The sequence below is a fragment of the Mesoplodon densirostris genome, chromosome 2, assembly GCF_025265405.1.
Source record: "Mesoplodon densirostris isolate mMesDen1 chromosome 2, mMesDen1 primary haplotype, whole genome shotgun sequence".
In the NCBI taxonomy this organism is placed as follows: Eukaryota; Metazoa; Chordata; class Mammalia; order Artiodactyla; family Ziphiidae; genus Mesoplodon; species Mesoplodon densirostris.
The window spans coordinates 102,354,320-102,375,890 of NC_082662.1; the positions used below are offsets into that span (position 1 = coordinate 102,354,320).

Genomic DNA, 21,571 nt, shown 5'->3' on the forward strand with positions numbered 1-21,571 from the left:
ACAGAATTTGAACAAAATGTAGACGTTTTAAGATATATCCTTCAACCAAAACAAAGATTTAGAAGTATGCTAATAAATATTATCTGAAAGGTTTGTCAGCAATATTTTGAGTTTAAATTCTGAGTCACTCAAAGAAAATTTCCAAACTTGACTGTCATATTTTTCATTAAATGCAAAACCAACAGAAATTTAGTGGTGGAGAATCTTCTCCTTTTGGGTACCCCTAAATAATGTAGTGATTGCTTAGGACAGCAGTCCCCAATCTTTTTGGTACCAGGGACTGGTTTCATGGAAGACAATTTTTCCACAGACTGGGGCGGAGTGGGGGGATGGTTTCGGGATGGTTCAAGTACTTTGATTTATTATGGGCTCTGTGCAGTCAGACCTCTCTGCTAATGATAATCTGTATTTGCAGCCGCTCCCCAGTGCTAGCGTCACCGCCTCAGCTCCACCTCAGGTCATCAGGCATTGGATTCTCATAAGGAGCGCACAACCTAGATCCCTCGCATGCGCAGTGCACAGGAGGTTTCGCGCTCCTAAGAGAATCTAATGCCGCCGCTGATCTGACAGGAGGCGGAGTTCAGGCCGTACGTAATGCGAGCGATGGGGAGCGGCTGTAAATACAGATGAAGCTTCGATCACTCACCTGCCCCTCACCTCTTACTGTGCAGCCCAGTTCCTAACAGGCCATGGACTGGTACCAGTCTGAGGCCCGGGGGTTGGAGGTTGAGACCCCTGGCTTAGGAGATTCTTATACTGCTAATTAAGAGTATAAATAGGAAACCACAGAATCACAGCAGAACTGATTTCAGTGCTATTTATGATAATAATTCCATTCAAAACACTAGAATATAAGCTTTATAAGGGTTGGAATTTTTGCTTGTTTTGTTCATTGTGGTATTTCTTGAGCCATAAACCATGTTTAGCACATAGTAGAAGCTAAAAAATTATTTTCGTTGTACTAATAAATGAAAAAATTTGATCATATCTTCAAATTTGCAGAATCCATTACCATATCATTTTCCCAAAGTATCCTATTGTTTTCCTTTATCAGTTATTAAAATTTGCTATTATCTATTGTTTTAATACAATCATTGCTTGTGTCCCCCTCCAGAGTGTGAGTCCTGTTTTATGGTCCTAACATTTCACACTGTTGTGTTGCAGATACGCTCAATGAATTATACCAATATATTTTGGTGAAAACGGGTCTTAAAAGGTTTAGGTGAATTCACATCTAATTCTTTAGAGTTGTTAAGGGAAGTTACCATATCCTAGAGACTTTTGATTTTGATGTCAGCTTTACTCTCCCACAAAATTATGTTAACATTTTTAAATGCTTAAGACTGGGATTAGAAACCATGACTCTGTCCCCAAATGGGAATTTATATGTTCTTAATTTGAAGGAAGAGAAAATGCCCTTTTTTAAAACTTCATAATGCAGAGCCTTTCAGTGAGTACTGCAGTTCCCTTAGAGGTAAACCCATCTGTAAGCTTCATAGTTTATGTTTGTCATGTAAGACAGCTGTTAAGCCAGGTGTTCCAGACTCTTCACTGTTAATATTTAAAGGGAGTGTACCCAAGAGTGTGTGGGAGGCAGTTTGTACACTCCTTCTTGTGTGTAGGGACCATAGGTCTCTTCCACTGGAGGATATATTTCTTTGTAACAGAATATATTCAGAATATTTTAAGGAAAAAGCAATAGAAGACATGGCTAAAAGTCCTTGGTCTTTTCTGAGTAAGTACTAACCATGCTTGTTAACTTATTCAAAGTTGCTTTGTGTATTGCTTTGGGGGACTAGAATCCCTGCCTTGAAAGATCAGTAAATTGCTGGGGATGGAAGTAGGAGAGGATAGGTAGAGGTTTATTTGTATATACCAATATGTATATTATTTTATATCTTGATGAGAATTAACGTAAGAATGCTAATATGCTGCAATAGGATGACACATGTTATATAATAATGCTAAAATTTTTTCCAGGAGTTGGTGTTATATAAAAAACATTTTCAAATCATTGGCTATTAAGCAAACTCCTTTATTCAGTCTCTTGAAACTATATTCAGAAAAGTATTATTGCTCATATAGTTGCTTCTACTTTCCTCCAGTATATATATCCCAAGAATGTAACTCCATTCTAGATTGATTTATACATTGGGTGCCTTTTAATTTCTATCACTTTTTCTGCATAGAGAATAAATCATGTGTTTCATTCATATTATTCATTCAGCAAATATTTATTGAGCACCTGCTAGGCTACTAAGTGCTAGGCATTGTTCTAAAGGAAATAAAGCAGTGAACAAAACAGACAAAATTCCCTGTCTTCATGAACCTTACCTTCTGGTGGGAGAGACAGAATTATCCAACATAAATGAATAACATATATTCATTTTCTCCTTAGAGAAATATATATTCATATATTCATTTTCTCCTTAGGAGAAAATGCAGAGAAAAAAGGAGAAAAAGCAGAGGAGGGGAAGGATAAAAAGTAGCGGTGGCCAAGGTTTGCAATTTTAGATAGAGTGTCAGAGAAGACCTTACCAAGAAGGGGACATTGCAAGAAGTGAGGTAGTGCTCAAAATATCCTGGGGAAGAACATTCCAGCCAGAGGGAATTAGAAGTACAAACGCCCTGAGGTGGGAGCATCCCTGGATTATTCAGACAACAGCAAGGAAACCAGTGTGGTTGGATACAATGTGGACAATCCATTATATGTGGTTGGGGCAGAATGCTGGAAGGGAATAGACTAGAATAGTAACAATGAAGTCAATCAGATAATGATGGGGGTGGGGTGGTGGAAATGCATATTATAATAGGATCTTATAGGTCATTGGAAGAACTTTGCTTTTTATTCTGAGATGAGAAACAATTATATGGATTTAAGTAGAAGAGTACCATGATAAAACAGCTTTTAACTTAACAGGCTCATTCTGGCTACTGTATTGAGAAAAGGCAGTAGGAGGGCATGGACGTAAACAGGGGTACCAGTTAGGAGGTTATTGCAGTAATTTAAGTGAAAAATGGTGGCTTAGACCCAGTGAAGGCATGAGAGGTAAGAAGTGGCCTGAGCCAATAACATTTGCCAACAGACTGGATATAAGGTATGAGAGAGCAGAGTCAGAGGTCACTCCAAGGGTTTTAACTTGAGTATCTGCAAGAATGGAGTTGCATGTATTGAGATGAGACAGGTAAAAGGAGTCAGTTTGGGTTGGGAATGGGAGCTGTGGTTGGGATATTTAAGTTTGAGATGTTCATTAGACACCCAAATGGAAATGTGCTTGAAGTTGGATTTAAAAGTCTGTGTTCTTGTCTGAAAATCCATATTTGGACACCATCAGCATATAGCTTGTATAGCAGTGACACAGTGAGATCACCAAGAGAGTGAGTGTAGAAAGAGAAAAGATCCAAGCACTGAATCTTGAGAAGGCACTCTAATATATGGAGATCAGGGAGACAGAGAAGAGCCAGAGAGGTAGGAGCACCAGGAGAGTGTAGTGTCCTGGCCGCCAGGGGAAGAGAGTGTTTCAAGAAAGAGAGATCCATCATGTCAGATGCTACTGATAGCTCAAGTAAGATGGACACTGAGAATTGATCATCGGATGTAGCTATGTGGAGATGACTGGTGATCTTGGTAAGAACAGTTTTATTGATGAGAGATCAAAAGCCTTGTTGGAATGAGTTCCAGTGGCAAATGGAAGAGTGGAAGTGGAGGTAGCAAGTATAAACTCTTTCAAGGAGGTTTGGTGTAAAAAGGAGAGAAATGGGATGGGGTTGCTAGAGGGGAAAGAGAATTGTTTAATTTCCTTTTAAAGAATGGAGAAATAACTTGTTTGTCTTGAATTTCTATCTTTAAAAATGGTGAAAGTTTCAACTATCCCTAAAGAAAGTCCTCTGAGGCACATTTTGGATAAGGGATCTGATTACAGCTATGAACCAATGGGTGAGAGGAAGATGATATTTTATTGTAACAATGTGTGGCCACAGTACCTGTTAGGATATCCACAGGGGGTTTAGGCAGGGTTATCTTGGGACCCTGTGCACCATATACTGCTACCCTTGCTATGTTAGTTATGTCATTTATGGTCTCCTGTGTCGTTGGTATATGTAAAACCCTAAGACCAAACTTGAGGGTTTATTTAGGATCTTCTGTTTGTTCTTTGGGTTTTTGGTTGCATTTTGTTAAAAAAAAAAACAAACAGGATGGATGTGATCTACTAGGTAAGAAAGATTGGTGGTGAGAGAGAGAGAGGGAATTGCTGTAGGCACGAGGGGATGGAGATATCTGCTTAGAAACACAGTTCTTCCACTGTAACAGAAGGTAGAGTAAAATGGGCACAGTTGCTATGTAGATATAATGGAGGGAATTTGTGGAAGTTCTGTTTGCTTCTGTTTTCTCAGTGATATAGGAAACAAGGTCGTCAAATGAGATTAGGGATAAGGCAGAAGTAGGAGAAGATTTAAGGAGAAGGAAGGTATGAAATCGTTATCTAGGAGAGTCAGAGCGAATGGACTAAAGAAATGCCCTATGATTGTCATACATCATTAAATGCCCTCTTGAGGCTACTGGTCATGAGTTAAAAGTGAAGTAGTTACTATCACCTGCGTTCAGCTACATATACTGGCGAGGAGTATGTGGAGAGTAAGATTTAAGCAGAATTATAGTTCAGCCAGTCAAGTGTGGTGAAGTAAAGTAGGGAAAAAGGAATCAGGGGTATTTACAAGGGAGTGATTATAGTGGTTGATCATGGAATTTAAGTTGGGTAAGTAGGGCAATGAGGACATGGCTAGGGCATGGATGGGGGTGAGGAACAGTGAAAGGCAGTAAGTAGTAGGATTAATGGATTATAGAACTTGGTTGGATAAAGGATGGTTGGAGTGGAAATACTATAAAGAATAACATATAATGATATCTAAGGCCTCTTCTAAGAGTCTCTGATACTGAAGCATTGCCCAAAGTTTGGAGTTATTACAGTTATATTATCTTTTAAGTTCTAGAAACAACTTTTAAGTGCATGAATTGTGAACTCCCTAGAGAGTTACCAAATTTTAGTATTCTTACCTACATTGTGGACTTTGGAACTCTAAAAAGATTTTAATGTTACCAACAGAGAATTATATTTAACAACAGTAAGTCTATTGAGTTTAATTTTTTAAAATTAGTATTATTTTAAAGGCCTGTGTTAAATGTGTACAAGGCAGCTTGATAAAGCAGTTAAGAACATGGACCCTTAAAATTCAAATCCTAGCTTTGCTGTTTATTAGCTGTGTAACCTTGACTAAATTAACTTATTAACCTTTCTGGGTCTTAGTTTCCTCTTCTATAAAATGGCAATAGTAATAATATATACTCACAGGGTTGCTGTGAGAATTATGAGTTAATATATATGTAAAGTGCTGAAAATAGAGCCTGGCACATAAAAGGACTGTATAGGTGCTGCTGTGGCTGTTGTTTTAGTATAATATTGATTGATCTGTATTTAGTATATACAGAATTGATTCTATTGTTTTTTTGCTTCTTTCCCTGACTAGAATCAGAGGTGCTGTACAGGGTTAATGTCACTTAGCAAATGAAAAGAAAATCAGTGTGTTTATTTGTTTTTTCAAAAGTTATAGCAGATGTGGACATAGTAGACAAGGAAATTTGCAATATATATTTGGCATTTTGTTAGAATTAAGTCTGTTTGAAGAGAATGTAACTTTACCTACTTTTCATGCTGTTCTGTTGGAATAGCAGAAAACAGAGAGAGGCATTCTGAGTCGTGTGATTGGATAAAGACTGTCCCAAGTTACAACCAAACAAATAGTTCCATGGACTTTAGAAATTATATGATGAGAGACGAGAATCTGGAACCACTCCCCAAAAACTGGGAAATGGCCTACACTGATACGGGGATGATCTACTTCATTGAGTAAGCACATGTCTGTATCTTTTCTAATGTGCCCTGCCACTGTGAGACTTGCCTTTAAATTTTCTTAACCTCATTTCACAAGCCTTGCATTTCTTTTTTCTTTCTTTAAAAATATTTTTCATACAAGTTACAATTGATTCTTAATCTGATTGTTTCCCTGGATGATATTTCATTTTTATTTGATTTGGATAAAGGAATAGTGTATTTGATGTCTGGTTTTATAAAAAGGAGAATTAAAAACAGATTTATCACTAAATGAAAAATGCAAGGAATAAAGGATATTTTGCTTTGCCTTTTTTTTTTTTTTTTTTTTACCTTTCGGGTAGAGTGTCCAACTTAATGAGCATTTCACAAATTACCATCATTTGGAAGGGGGCCATATTTATTAACTGAGCTAAATATTTTCAGACCTAGAGATCAACGTAGAGATTAGTGAATTAATCTCAAATTGGAAACACCAAGAAAAGATCCTTTGATCACATTGTTATTCTCCCACTGCTTCGATAATAACTTTAATTTATATTTTATTGCCTTCGTATATATTTTCTTCTAGGATTTTTCTTTCTTTAAGATCCTCATATTTCAGATACTTAAACTATAACACTGTCTACTCAGCAGTGTGATGGCTTTGTTTTAGCATTAGTATTTACTGCATGGTGACCTGGGTCTGACCTGCTCTGGCTCTTAGTTGTGGCATGCAGGATCTAGTTCCCTGACTAGGGATCGAACCCGGGCCCACTGCATTGGGAACGCGGAGTCTTAACCACTGGACCACCAGAGAAGTCCCAGAAACAGACACTTTAAAACTTTTTATTTTATTTAACTCTTTTATTTTTAAAGAGTCCCAGTGAGGGCAGAGACTCTATCTGATTGTTTGTTCATCTCTATATTCTCGGTCCTCAGCACAATGCCCACACATCACAGGCACCTAAGAAATATAGTGTTTTTGGAGGGAGAGAGGAAGGAATTCAGCCAGCAAGTAAACAGGGTTTTCAGGGCAGCTTTTTTGGCTAAGATAATGCACAGTATGGGGCCATGTGCCCACCCTCTGAAACATTTTTGACTGCTTAGATAAGCATCTGTTATTATGCACTTAACATTTTATCCCTTCTTTAGAGTCTTCATTCTCAAATTAGTGCCTCTAGCATTACCTTTCCTCTGTGGCAGTTTTGAAGTAATAGACTGAGAACAACAGGACTATTGAATCAGAGGTATACAAATGAAGCCTGTAGGAGATAAACGTTCAAACATCATATACCTTTTATTCACTTTTCATCTTTGCTTTTGAAATACTTTTCTCCCTCTTTATTTTACTGTTTCTAATTGAAATCTTTGTTCAACAGCCACAATACCAAGACAACCACCTGGTTGGATCCTCGTCTTTGTAAGAAAGCCAAAGCCCCTGAAGACTGTGAAGATGGAGGTAGAGATTCAGAGACCTTTTATACCATACTTATTCTCTTTATCCCTTCTTGCTCTTCTTGCTTAGATAATAAGTTTTTCAAAATCCTAAACAAACCATAATGTGCATAAGCACATAAGGAGTGGGTGGATATCATAATCAGCTGATTCTGGTCATTATGTCATTGCATCTCATTTTGTGAGAGTCTTTATTTCTCTTTTTTTGAGAAGTATACAATTAAATCCTTTTTAAAAAAAACCTTAATAAAAATGAATTTGGGGCCTCCCTGGTGGCGCAGTGGTTAAAGAGTCCGCCTGCCGATGCAGGGGATACGGGTTCGTGCCCCGGTCTGGGAGGATCCCATATGCCGCGGAGCGGCTGGGCCCGTGAGCCATGGCCGCTGGGCCTGCGCATCCGGAGCCTGTGCTCCGCAACGGGAGAGGCCACAACAGTGAGAGGCCCGCATACCGCAAAAAGAAAAAAAAAAAAAAAAAAAAAAAAATGAATTTGCCATTTTTTTAACTTTGTTTTAAAACAAACTTTTAAAATTCTAACTAAATAGTTTAATAAGTTAGGTGCATTCTCAACCACAGGGTAGCCTCATCATGCCTGCTAATCTCAAAAATATATTTAATTTAGTATCACTAGGATAGATATGCCAGTATTTATAATCCTTTGCCATTTACAGTGGCAATAGAAACTCAGTGAAAGTCTTTAATATACCTCTCACCCACACACAATTTTTACTGCTTGGTAGAAAAATTATCTCTCGGAGAATCATTAGATAATAATGCTTGTCTGTCTTGTATGTTATAGGTTCTATTTAATGGTATAGTCTTACAAATAAGTATAGAATTTACCCCAACCAAAATGTTTGCTGTGCCTTCTTGAATATAGAGTGTAGATGAATAAAATTTGCATTGATTTTGTATGACTCATCAGAAATTATTTACCTTGGTTAAAAAAAAAAAAGAATGGATTAGAATGAAAGTCAGATAGTCCTCCTATAGACTGAATTCCAGTCTATGAAAAAAATTTAAGCAGAATTGATACATATTTTGTTCAGCATGATAGAATTTTTCTAGGAATAAACAATTGGAAAATGAAATATTTAAAATTTATTTGTAATGGTATTTAAAAAAAGATACCTTGGAGCAAATCTACTGAAAGATGTGCAAGTCCTCTACACTAAAAACTACAAAACATCACTGAAATAAATTAATCAAGACCTAAAATAATTGAAGAGATATACTGTGCTCATTGATATACTATGTAGATAGGATAACACATATTGTTAATGATGTTCATTCTTCCTAAATTGATATCTAGATTCAATACAATCCCAATCAAAATTCTAAAAGTCTGTTTTTAACAAACTGACAAGCTGATTCTAAAATATACATGGAAATACTGTACAAAGACTCTAGTTAGTCAAACAGACTTTAAAAAGGACAAAGATAAAGGACTTAGGCTACCAGATTTGAAGACGTACTATAAAGCTACAGTAATCAAGAGTGTCTTGTATACATAGGCTAGAACATGGATCAGTGGAACAGCATAAGAGAGTCCAGAAATAGATGCACACATATGTGATCACTTAATTTGCAGACAAGGTGCCAAGTCAGTTCAGTGAGGGGAGGAAAGTCTCTAACAAATGGTGCTGGAACAATTGGATATTCATAAAGAGAAATGAACTTCAACTATATCCTTACTCCATGTACAAAAAATAATTTGAGATGGCTCAAAGCTAGAACCCTAAAGCTTTTGGAAGAAAATTTAGGAGAATATCTTCATGATTTTGAGATTAGCAAAGATGGAGAAAAACAGTAACCCTTGTATATTGCTGGGCAGAATGTAAAATAGTACAACTGCTTTGAAAAGCAGTTTGGCAGTTTCTTAAAAGGTTAAATATAAATTTACCATATCACCTAGCACTTCCACTCCTAGATATCTACCCAAGAGGAATGAAAACATGTCCACACAAACACTTGAATGTAAATATTCATAGTAGCACTATTCATAATAGCTAAAAAGTGGAAACAACTTAGATGTCCATCAAACAATGAATGGATAAATAAAATGTGGTGTAATCATACAATGGAATATTGTTCAGCAATAAAAAGAAATGAAATACTATACATACTAAAATACAAATGAACCTCAAAAAATGTTATGCCAAGTGAAAGAAACTTGACACAGAAGATCAAGTATTGCATGATTTCATTCATATGAAATGTCCAGAACAGGCAAATCTATAGAGCCAAAGTAAATTAGTGGTTGCCCAGTGCTAAGGAAAGGAATAGAGATTAATTGTAAACAACACAAAGGATCTTATTGGGGTGATGAAAATTTCCCAAAACTGGATTGTGGTGATGGTTGCACAACTCAGTAAATTATTAAAAAATCAATGAATTGTACATTTTTCAAGCAGAACAATTTTATGTGATATGTAAATTATACCTCAATAAAGTTGCTTTTTAAAATGGCCAAAGAGGACTTCCCTGGTGGCACAGTGGTTAAGAATCCACCTGCCAATGCAGGGGACACGGGTTTGAGCCCTGGTCCAGGAATATCCCACATGCCGTGGAGCAACTAAGCCCAGGCACCACAACTACTGAGCCTGCGCTCTAGAGCCTGTGAGCCACAACTACTGAGCCCGCGTGCCACAACTACTTTAGCCCGCGCGCCTAGAGCCCGTGCTCTGCAACAAGAGAAGCCACTGCCGTGAGAAGCCCACGCACCACAACGAAGAGTAGACCCCGCTCACCGCAACTAGAGAAAGCCCACGCACAGCAATGAAGACCCCATGCAGCCAAAAATAAATAAATAAAAATAAAATAAAATGGCCAAAGAACTTGAACAGACATTTCACAAAAGAAGATAAAGAATAGCCAATTAAGAACATGAAAAGGTGTGTACGTCAACTATACCTCAATTTTTTAAAAAGCATAAAAAGGTGCTTATCATTAATCGTCTCTACAGTGAGATGTCATTCACACCCCCTAAAAGGGCTAAAGTCAAATACACTGACAATAACCAAAGATCGGTGAGATTGTAGAGCAACTGGATCTTTTACTTGTTGGTGGAGATATAAAATTATGTGAACACTCTGGAGAAATGTTGGCAGTTACCTATGAGGTGTTATGTCAAGAGAAATGAAAACACATGTTCCCCAGAAGACTACCTGAATGATCATGACAGCCTTATTCATAATAGCTCCGACCTGGAAACATCCCAAATATTCATCAACAGGAGAATGGATAAACATTCTCCTGTTGTGGTATATTCATGCAATGAAATACTACTCATCAATAAAAAGAAGAAGCTGTTGATAACACTCAACAACATGGATGAGCCTCAGAAACATGTTGTATGAAAGAAGCCAGACACAAAAAAATGGATACTTAATTATCCATTATTTAAAGCCTAAAACCAGGAAAACTCATCTATGCTGATAGAAGTCAGAAAATGATGGGGGTGAAGGGGAGAATGGTGAATTGAAATAATTCTCTGGAATGATGGATATATTCTCCACCTTGTTTGGGGTGATGGTTATATAGGCACATGCAATTGCCAAAACTCATTTTTTATACTCGAACAAGCACTTAAATCAATATTTTAATCATTGAATGAGCACTTAAGATCTGTGCATTTTGTTGAATGTAAATTATATCTCGAAATAATTTTTTAAAGATTGTGAATGTGGTATTAGTCTTCTCGGGCATGTCTCTTTTGCTAGGCTCCATTCCTTTTCCTCCCGACTAATTGTTTCAGTTCAATTCTCTGCCTTTTCCTGTTTCCCTTGTAGAATATTTACTTTCATAGCCTTAACTATCAATTTACTGTAGCTGGGCTCCTTATCTAAACCTCTAGTATTGTCCTCTGTTCTGAATGCTATTTCTGTATTTCGCATTACATTTGATTGCCCTACTAGCACTTCAGATAAACATATTTAAAACTGAATTTAGCATCTTTCCCCCATAGTCACCCCATTCCTCTTTCTGTCATAGGTACCACCCTCATAATCATCTGGGCCAAAATCCTTTGAGTCACTTTTGCTTCTTCCTCTCTGTTTGCTCTATTCCCTATATAGTTTCCAATCCCTGCTGCTCTTTCTTTTTTCTATATTTTGCCAATATATTATTATGAAAATTTTCCAACATAGAAAAACTGAAAGAATTTTTCAGTGAATACAGGTATTAAAATGAACATTTTGCTCCATTTGCTTTTTCACATAGCTACCTATGCCTCTATCTATTCATGCTTTTTTTTTGTATCTTCCTCTCCCTTCCTCTGACTACTACATGCTTGGATTTTTCTTGGTCTTTTTTTCCTACAGTTCTCTTCCAGTATATCTTTTATGCCAGTGGTCTGTAAAATGGTGGTGTTCCAACTATCTGTTCAGGTACAGGAAGAAAATGTCAGAACTTTTCATAATATTTCTATTGGGAAAAAATAAATTAAGTTTCTCTACTGTTTTTTTTTTTTTTTTTTTTTTTTGCGGTATGCGGGCCTCTCACTGTTGTGGCCTCTCCCGTTGCGGAGCACAGGCTCCGGACGCGCAGGCTCAGCGGCCATGGCTCATGGCCCCAGCCGCTCCGCGGCATGTGGGATCTTCCTGGACCAGGGCACGAACCCGCATCCCCTGCATTGGCATGTGGACTCTCAACCATTGCACCACCAGGGAAGCCCTCTACTATTTTATATACAGATTGGTAATGGCATTCTACCTCATTCTATATGTCAGATTATCATGTACACTCCCCAGAGTGTCTTGAGGGAAGAACATGGGTGACACCCTTGCTCTTGCCAAGAGCCCTGTAAAGTTTTGCAGTTACGTGTGCACAGTTAAGTGGATTTCTAGACTATGTTACATGGTTTTTAATCCACACAAACTTAAAAGGTGGCTTGAAAGGATGTCTACAAAGACACTGCTGATTGAAGATAATAATACAAATATGCAAGCCCCAGCTAACAGTGAGACAGTGGCAGAGCTGACACTTCTCATACGCCTCACGTGAGCTTTTTTAAACCACATTGAGGTAAACTAGGGGTAATTGCTTATTTAATCTTCATCTCCTTTTTATTTTTTATTTATTTATTTTGGCTATGCCCCACAGCATGTGGGATCTTAGTGCCCCAACTAGGAATGGAACCCGTGCCCACTGCATTGGAAGCATGGGGTCTTAATCACTGGACCTCTAGGGAAGTCTCCCATCTCCTTTTTAAACTTCTATTCTATGTATGCTTTCTTATGTAAATACATGTTAGTACAGTAGTATGTATATGTTTATGAATATATATATATATAAATCTCTTGGAAGTACATTGTCAGATTTTTTACTGATAAGACTATATGATCAAAAAACTTTAGCTACATTGTCAATTAATCTTTCTAAAATATAACTGCCTTCATACCTCTCCCTTGCTCAGGTTAATGGCCATTATAGTTAATGGCTCCCTACTGTCAGCAGAATAAAGTCGAGGCTCCATGGGGAAGTATTGAAGATTTTTTGTAATTGAACTGTATTCTATATTTCTCTCTCAAAGTATTATCATGCCATAAGTATGACATATTTTTATCTTTGCCTTTGCCACAGGCCCATTTCTTCTGCCAGGAACCAGCCTTTTGCCCTGTGTCCACCTAGCTCGTACCTACTTATCCTTTTAAGCTCAGATGTAAAGTATAATTTTTTGTAGCCTCCTCTGTCATTCTCTTCCAGGTCAGGATTAGGTGTTCTCTCCTCTGTGTGCAACAGTACCACATGGATATTTCTATTGTAGCACTTACTACTACATTGCATTGTTACTAGGTGCCTACACTCTATAGGAGCAAGGATTTTGTCTTATCTATATATCCCTTCAGTAGAGACTTAAATATTTGGATGGAAGGAAGGAAGGAAGGAGGGAAAGAAGGAAAGAAGCTACTCTATGCTCCAGATTATTTTGGTCATCCTTCTTGAAAATAATATTTAATCTCTTTAAGGTTCTGAGGGAAGCAATAAATAACAATTTTGTCTTGGGACTTTCTTGGTGGTCTAGTGGTTAGGACTCCGTGCTTCCAATGCAGAGGGTGAGGGTTAAATCCCTGGTCAGGGAACTAGTATCCCACATGCCTCATGGCCAAAAAAAAAAAAAAAAAAAAAAAAAAGAATTCTGTCTTCATTCACTAGTGAGGAGTCAATAGAGAAATAAGACACAGGAAACAGAGGTGAGGTTAGAATACCATCTGCTGAGTGAACATAGCTTTAGCTCTGCACCTCTATTGGACTTCCTAATATTTTACCCCTACAGGAGGCAGACTTAAGCACTCAATCTCTGGTCTCTGTGTTCAGCTGTTTGACCCCTCCCACAAGGCAGACATGGTGAAAAGACCAGATTACACCCTCTCTGCAGGCAGGCTAGCATCCAGAACAGCAAGAGAACCCAAGAGACCCTGAGCCAAGCACGTAGAATTCATTCTGTAAAACCCACCAGTCAGATAAGACATTCTTTCTTCCTTGGAGAACAAAGTAAAGGGGCTCAGAGAAACTGGAAATGTTTCTCTGGATGAGTGTGTTCCACTAATGCTCTTTACATTATGGTGACCATATGTCTTGGTTGGCCAAGGACTAATCCAGCTTATTCCTGCTGTCCCAGCATAATTAATAACAGTGTCCCCTTTTACTCTCAAAAGTGTAGAATACATTATATGGTCATCTTAATTATATCTTTCTTAAGATAGAGCAACCAAAATTGCACTCAGGATTTAAGGATGTTCAAAACATTTTTTTTTTTTTTTTTTTTTTTTTTGCAGTACGCGGGCCTCTCACTGTTGTGGCCTCTCCCGCTGCGGAGCACAGGCTCCGGACGCGCAGGCTCAGCGGCCATGGCTCACGGGCCCAGCCGCTCCGCGGCATATGGGATCCTCCCAGACCGGGGCACGAACCCGTATCCCCCGCATCGGCAGGCGGACTCTCAACCACTGCGCCACCAGGGAGGCCCTCAAAACATTTTAATCTAAGAGTTACTCTCCCACCCCCATTACTGGGTGTGCCTTTCTAACGTCACCTGTACTTCACTATGGGGACCCCAAAATTTGGAACCTTCAACCTATTTGTTTTATGCTCAGCCAACCTTTATCACTTTTGCTGTATATTTTGTCTCCTCCCTCAATAGGGGAGAAATAGCCCCACAATAGGCTATTTCCAGACTAGACTGTATCTGACTTACATTGGTAATTTCCACAACACTTTGCACAGAGTAGATGTTCAAAAGGGGATAGTAATAACAATATTTTAAATGTCAGTTTTTATAGTTTAAGATATTGTTTGCATTCTGCTGAACATTTAAGATCTTCTAGAAAAACCTCACAGTTTCTAAAACTTGCCCTTTTCTCCCCAGTCTTGTGATATTCAGAACCTGTGTTTTTATACCATATCTGATGGTTTAATCGATGTACATATTTATCTTCCACTTAAAATAATTGTTTTAGTTAAATTTAGTTAAATTGTTTTATCTTAAAAATTCAACATCAGGAATCCATTTTACTCTCAACCCACTCCTTTTCTCTTAAGATGAAAGAAAGATTAAATTTTTTACTAAAGACATTTTTACCAAAATGTATTGAACGTCAATATCGTTTTTAGAATTCAGAGAATGGTAAAAGAAAATCATCAACTGAATAGAGCTCCACAATGAGAAAACAATTGTAATTCATATATTTAAATAAGAAAAATCCTATTTGGAAAAGAGGAAAGATAAATTCATGGGCTTTAGAAACAATCAACTGCTTGATATGCCAGAAATAGTTTTGCCTTTTGAGTCAGCTTTTGGGGGGAATGCTTTAGCTTCTAACACAGAAAAATACGGTTAGATCTTTCCTATCTCAAAAGTAAATAAACACATTTTCTCTTGACCCTACTTCTCCTCCATAGTTCTCACTAGGTTTTTCACAACCAAGTTTCCAAAAAGAAGACAAAGAAAAAAAGAAAAGGCTCTCTTCTTAAGGGCTCCACCTTTTATTTTACTCTTTAATACTACAATATGGTGAACTTTGCCCCTTACCTTTCTAGTTAAACTGGTTTTCTTAAGGTTACCAGTAACCTCCGGCCTGATTGCCAAACTCAGTGGACTCTTTTTAGCCCTTATCTTGAGTCCTTACAGCTTTATAAAGCATTTGTTAGCATTGACCATGCTCTCCTCTTCTGTCTTCTTTGACATCATTCCCCCTGACTATTCCACTCTCTCTGCTCCTTAAATTGTAAATGCGCCTTTAGCTTCTATTCTCCATCTTTTTCTATTCACAATTTATCTAGGTAAACTTGTCCACTGCCATGGCTTTAACTACAATGTCTCCCAAATCCTTATCTTCCTACATTTCTCATTTGAGAACCAGGTTCATATTTCCAAGAGATTGTTGGATATCTCTATAAGGATGTTGCATAGCCGCTCAAATGTAACACCTCCCAAACTGAGTTAAATATTCTCTATACCTGAGCTTCCTGCCATCACCAAATGACCTTACATCCTCCCAGTTCCATGAGCGTTAAACCGGCTATCATCCTCAACTTTATCCTCACCGTATCTTCTTCATTGCAGTAAAGTACCAAGTTCTATCAATTCTGACTTTAAAAAAACTGCCATCTCTTAAGTGTCCAATGGTGCTAGGCACTTTTCCCATATTATCTGTCTCCTAAATGCCTCTAAATCCAAATTAATAACTCTTTCCTCTTCCCACAGCTGTTTTCATCATTGGTATCCAGTAAATATTTGATAATATATCATCTTCATGCCTGAAGAGCCATTAACCTTGGGATCATCTTGGCTTCCTCCCCTCTCTTCCTCCTTCAGTCTTAGTGTTAGTCATTGAGTTCTGTTGCTTTGACTTCCTTGTCTCTATTATCCATTCTTTCTCTGTATTCCCACTACCAGTGTCTTAGCTCCAACCTTCATAATTTCTTACCTAAGCTATTAATGACTTTCTTGTTTGTCTGCTTTTATTCTCACTCTACTCCATCTATTTCATTCTTTATTACTGCTGCCCATAATCTTTCCCAAATATAAATGTAATCATGTCTCAGTCCAGCTTAGTCAGTTTCATCATTATCAAAATAAAGACCAAACTTCTTAACCCGGCACTCCAGAAATGTGTTTTGGTGCTTGCTTATAAGACAAGCCCCCTTGCATACATCCTTCACTCTAGCCCTATCAAATTATTTGTAATTACTGAAAATTGCCTGCCATTCTTAATACCTCAGTGCTCTTTGATCTATGGAATGGCCTCCCTCTCCCCAGTCCCAACTCATCCTTTAAGACTGCTCAAACATCACCCTCTTTTAGAAGGCTTTTCTGATAGCTGCTTTACCAAGCAATTGGTGTCATTCCTCTGCTCTCCCCAAAAGCTTGCGTTTACCTTCATTATATCAATTTTCTCTTCTGTCTTCATTTTTAGACTATGAACTCTTTGATGTCAAGAACTATACTGTTTCTAATTTTTATTTTTGCATAAAGAAGGAGAGAGGAGGAGGAGAAGAAGGGAGGGGAAAAGGGAAGGAAAAGGGGAAGAAATTCAGTAAATGAATCAACCCACTAGATAGTGTATAAAATTGCTAGGTATTAGTCTTGCTTTTATTACCTTTATTTAAGTGGGCAAGTAATAACCACTTCTTTATCTGCATGAATCTGCCCTGCAAAAACCTAGCTAAAGGGCTATACTTTATCTGTTAGTTGCTAATTTCTTTAAGTACTAGCTAAAATGCCGACTCAACTTCCACGTCAACAATGAAATATATTTATTTTGCTGTTTTATTTTTATTAGGCATTAATACATCCTTATTAGTGAATTTTTCAGTTAGCAAATGGAAAGTTTCAACTATCTCTGTAGTTGCTTCAATTCTCCAAAATTCTCAAAGACAAAGCATAAATCCAGGGCTTCCCTGGTGGTGCAGTGGTTAAGAATCCACCTGCCAATGCAGGGGACATGGGTTCGAGCTCTGGTCCGGGAAGATCCCACATGCGACAGAGCAACTAAGCCCGTGCGCCACAACTACTGAGCCTGCACTCTAAAGCCCGTGAGCCACAACTACTGAAGCCTGTGCACCTAAAGCCCATGCTCTGCAACAAGAGAAGCCACCACAATGAGAAGCCCGCGCACCGCAGCGAAGAGTAGCCTCCGCTCACTGCAACTAGAGAAAGCCCATGCGCAGCAACAGACCCAATGCAGCCAAAAATAAATAAATAAAAATAAATAAATAATTTTTTTTAAAAAAAGCATAAATCCAGTTGTGGTGCAGTTGCGGAAGTCATCCTTACACAGCACAACTGAGTTCCTATGTTATTTCAAGAAAATTTCTATTAAAGAAAAACAGCTCTCTCATGAAAGATCCTCAATGATAATGCTTTGGTAATATTATTATAGAGCATTTTTTTACAGATATAATCCAACAGATATAATCCATGTTATATGCATGTAACAGTTGCTTAGTGTCGACTTAAAGGAAAACATACATGAGAGTTATGAGTTTAAGTTTTGTTCAGGGTCTTACTGAGGCCCATAGCCCAGGAGACAGCAACTCAGGATCTCTGAGAACTGCTCCAAGAGGTAGGAGAGGAGCCAGGATATACATGAGTTTTTAGCTGGGAAATTCTTGCAGTCAAGCATACATCTTAGCAAAAGATGACCGCTAATCACAAAGAACAGACATCTCAAGCTAATGGTCTTAGTACTTTCTATATATGGGAAGATGCAAGGATCTGGGATCATTGAAATCCTTCCTGTGATATGCATCTAATTATCCAGGGGCCCCTTTGTCCAAAGCACAGCGTGCCTCATCCTGTTTTGTTTTATTTTCATCCTGAATTCCTTTCAGGATGAACTGTCCTGGGTGACTGCAGTGGGTTACATCTTAACCCCTGAAGAACTGGATAATGAGAGACGCTCTTTGTCCTTTTTTTCTTCACATGGGTCATAAAATATTGTACCTACTTAATTGATTGTTTGCTTCCTAGCTGTGGAGGCTCAAAGTGAACTGAAGTGTATCCCAGTTCTTTTCAGTTGTTTTGATCTGTTTCATATAGTAGTTACTTTTCAACTATTCTCATCTTTTCCACCTCAGACATTTCAACCAGGTCCTTCAAAGGAAAACCACAAAAACTCACCAAGCTTCAAAACCACCAATTAATATATATACATAGGCAGAACAAATATGCTGGAGAAAAGGGGTGGCGGTGATTCAGAGCCTTTCATCAGGAGGCTAGTCAATTATTCTTTCCTTTTGTTCTGAATGTGGAATAATACTGTTTATTAGAGCATAACAGTTTGTATTGTTTTATCAGGTTCATTATAATGGAATTTTTACTTACAAAGTCGATATACTACAGCTTAATGATATAAAATGAATAAGTACTTTGTTATTTTCTAAGCCTGTTTGCTGTCTAGCATATGTCATTTGTATGTGTGTGCACATGTGTACATGTTTTTCAGCATAGCAGAAAAAGAGTCTAAAAGAAATTGAAAATAAAAGGGTGGTCAGGGTGGTCATCATAGTGTACAACTATAGGTTTTTAAAAAATTCCTTCTTGGGCTTCCCTGGTGGCGCAGTGGTTGAGAGTCCACCTGCCGGTGCAGGGGACACAGGTTCTTGCCCCAGTCCGGGAAGATCCCACATGCCGCAGAGTGGCTGGGCCCGTGAGCCATGGCCCCTGAGCCTGCGCGTCCGGAGCCTGTGCTCCGCAACGGGAGAGGCCACAACAGTGAGAGGCTCGCGTACCGCAAAAAAAAAATTCCTTCTTGCTGGGCTCCTATGCATAATTGATAGCAATAAAAACCACCTGGTAGGAACACTCCTGCCAACTTAATCCATGTCTGACTAATAAAATGATTCTTCAGCCTTACCTTGGAAAACACAGTGAGAGGGAAAGGGGATTCTTTCTTGACAGGGCCAGTTTACGTTGCAAAGACCAGATTTTTTTTTAACTATCAGAAATTCAACTACTTTCAGTTTTTCTGGTTATATTTTATTGGTCAGTTTACTTGCAATAACACATAATAATCCTATGTAAGGTATTTCTTTGTAACCATACATAAATATAGATTCTATACAAGGCACTGTGTAGTTATATAAATTTTCCTTCAGATGCTTAGATCAAGCTCTTGCAAGGGACAGTAGGTATTTTCTTAGATTTTAAGCAAATCTAGATTGCCCACTTGAAATGGCAAAAATCCAAGGCTGGACTTTCCTGGGGGGAGAAGTGGGTCAGAATGTGATAACAGAAATAATTGACAAATATTTGTCTAATAGTGAAAAATTTAACATGCAGCTGCTGCTTGTATTGAACTACAGGGTGTGTCTCACGTCATTGTTATCAGGCTTTTTAAATGAAAGAAATATACCAGGCGATTTCTTAAATAATTAGCATTTTATGGCTTGTGATTTGAATAAACATCTTTTTTTTTTTTTTTTTTTTTTTGCGGTACTCGGGCCGCTCACTGTTATGGCCTCTCCTGTTGTGGAGCACAGGCTCCGCGGCTATGGCTCACGGGCCCAGCTGCTCCGCGGCATGTGGGATCTTCCCGGACCAGGGCACGAACCCGTGTTCCCTGCATCGGCAGGCGGACTCTCAACCACTGCGCCACCAGGGAAGCCCCTCGAAAAAACACCTTTGAGTTTAATGTCATCTTTTCTTCTGTGCTTCTGATTACTTGCTGAGATACTCACTAGCTATTGAAGAAACCACTCAAACTGTGTTTATTGTTTGAAAGTGAGCCCTCAGCTTTCCGTCTGTCTCCCAGTTATTAGTGTAATGAAATAAAAGACACAAATTCATTCTGTAAATTCTTTTCTTGTTGGTTTTGAAACTGGCATTTCACTCAATTCTGTTTTTTTTTTTTTATTTGCAGAACTTCCTTATGGCTGGGAGAAAATTGAAGACCCTCAGTATGGGACCTACTATGTTGAGTAAGTTTGTTACCTCAGTTAATGTTCTCCCAAATGTTTTCCTTTCATTACACAACTTTAGGGAGTGAATGAAATACTTTATGCTTCTGCAATCCAGCTTTCAGGTTTTGCCACTAGGGGAATGAGAAGGTAGGAACAGTGGGCATTTACTTCACTGACTAGGCTCCCTAGAAGTTGACTTTGAAGTAAGTATAGAGAGACAGGGGGAAGTTGCCCAGATGAGTAATGGCTAGAGATGTTATCAGTACTACTGAGGCCTCTAAAGAGAGAAGTAGTAGATAGAAGACTGAAATAAGGTGAACTGTTAAGGTCACTTTCAACACTATACTTGCATGGTTCTGAAAGCAATGAAAGGACTTTAAGGGCATGGTATCATAATGATCCAAACCTTTGAAGTATATAATTAAAACTGTTCTCGCTTTCAAGGAGTTAATTAAGGAAAACTTAGTATTCTTTTTGGGGGTGAAAGTTGCTTCTCACACAGCTGTTTTGGTTAAATTTAACATAAATCTGTGTTGGAATAGAGGATCAAACACCTGCCTATGTTAGCCAGAGAAATTAGGATAACGTCAACATCTAATTTTTCTTTCCCTTTTCTTCACTTATCTAATTGCTACATTATTATGATCATTGGGATTGCTTTCTCTCCAGATGGTATAGATAGAATTTTGACCTCAGGCGTCTAGTACCAGGCAAATAATTGCATCAGAGAGGTTACTACTTACCTGGGAACTAGGAGTCTGCACCAACTGCCAAGGTAGTAAAGGCAAAATACTATTACCTGGAAAAATAGCAAACATGAGAATCTTCTAGTTTTATGATTGCTAATTAACTTTTCATCACTTGTTGGCACAAACCAGTGCCACTTCCCTAATGCAAGTAGCTCTGAGTCCTGTTATAATGCTAGTCTTTATCCTAGTGTGTCGGTTGTTACTTGAGTCACTGTGGTTAGAGGGATTTTTGGAATGATTTCTTAAAATCTAACTTGTACCCTAAGAAAATGAGTCATTTTGACCCTTGGATATGTAACTTAACAGTGTCAATATTTTGGTTCCATTGAATGGTTATGTTAATTTTATTTCCATTGTGTTATTTCATATCTTTCTAATACTGTGATGCGAAAGGTTCACAGCAGTTCTTTTGTTATTTTTTTTCTAAAGCATATTTAATTAGAAGAAAAAAACCAACCATTTTTCTAGTCAAAGAAATATTTGAAGGCTGGCTGAAAAGGAATTATGAGATTTTTTCCCCCTAAGAGTTAGTCTACTTAAATTGGGCTTCAGTTAGTTATTATTTGCCATTAACACTACTGAACATTTCTGAGA

At 38.1% G+C, this 21,571-nt stretch overlaps 1 protein-coding gene across 4 annotated transcripts in view; it reads left to right on the top strand.

Moving 5' to 3' along the window:
- The window catches only part of MAGI3 (membrane associated guanylate kinase, WW and PDZ domain containing 3), a 260,129-nt gene that overhangs the window by 177,988 nt on the left and 60,570 nt on the right, over nucleotides 1-21,571 (top strand). For 2 of the 4 annotated variants that reach the window (XM_060090287.1, XM_060090289.1), the window contains exons 5-7: nucleotides 5,729-5,906; nucleotides 7,250-7,329; nucleotides 20,189-20,246. In XM_060090287.1, the coding sequence (XP_059946270.1) occupies nucleotides 5,729-5,906; nucleotides 7,250-7,329; nucleotides 20,189-20,246 (316 nt within the window). The remainder of the gene's footprint in view (nucleotides 1-5,728; nucleotides 5,907-7,249; nucleotides 7,330-20,188; nucleotides 20,247-21,571) is intronic. The other 2 variants (XM_060090288.1, XM_060090290.1) reach the window with 1 other exon arrangement.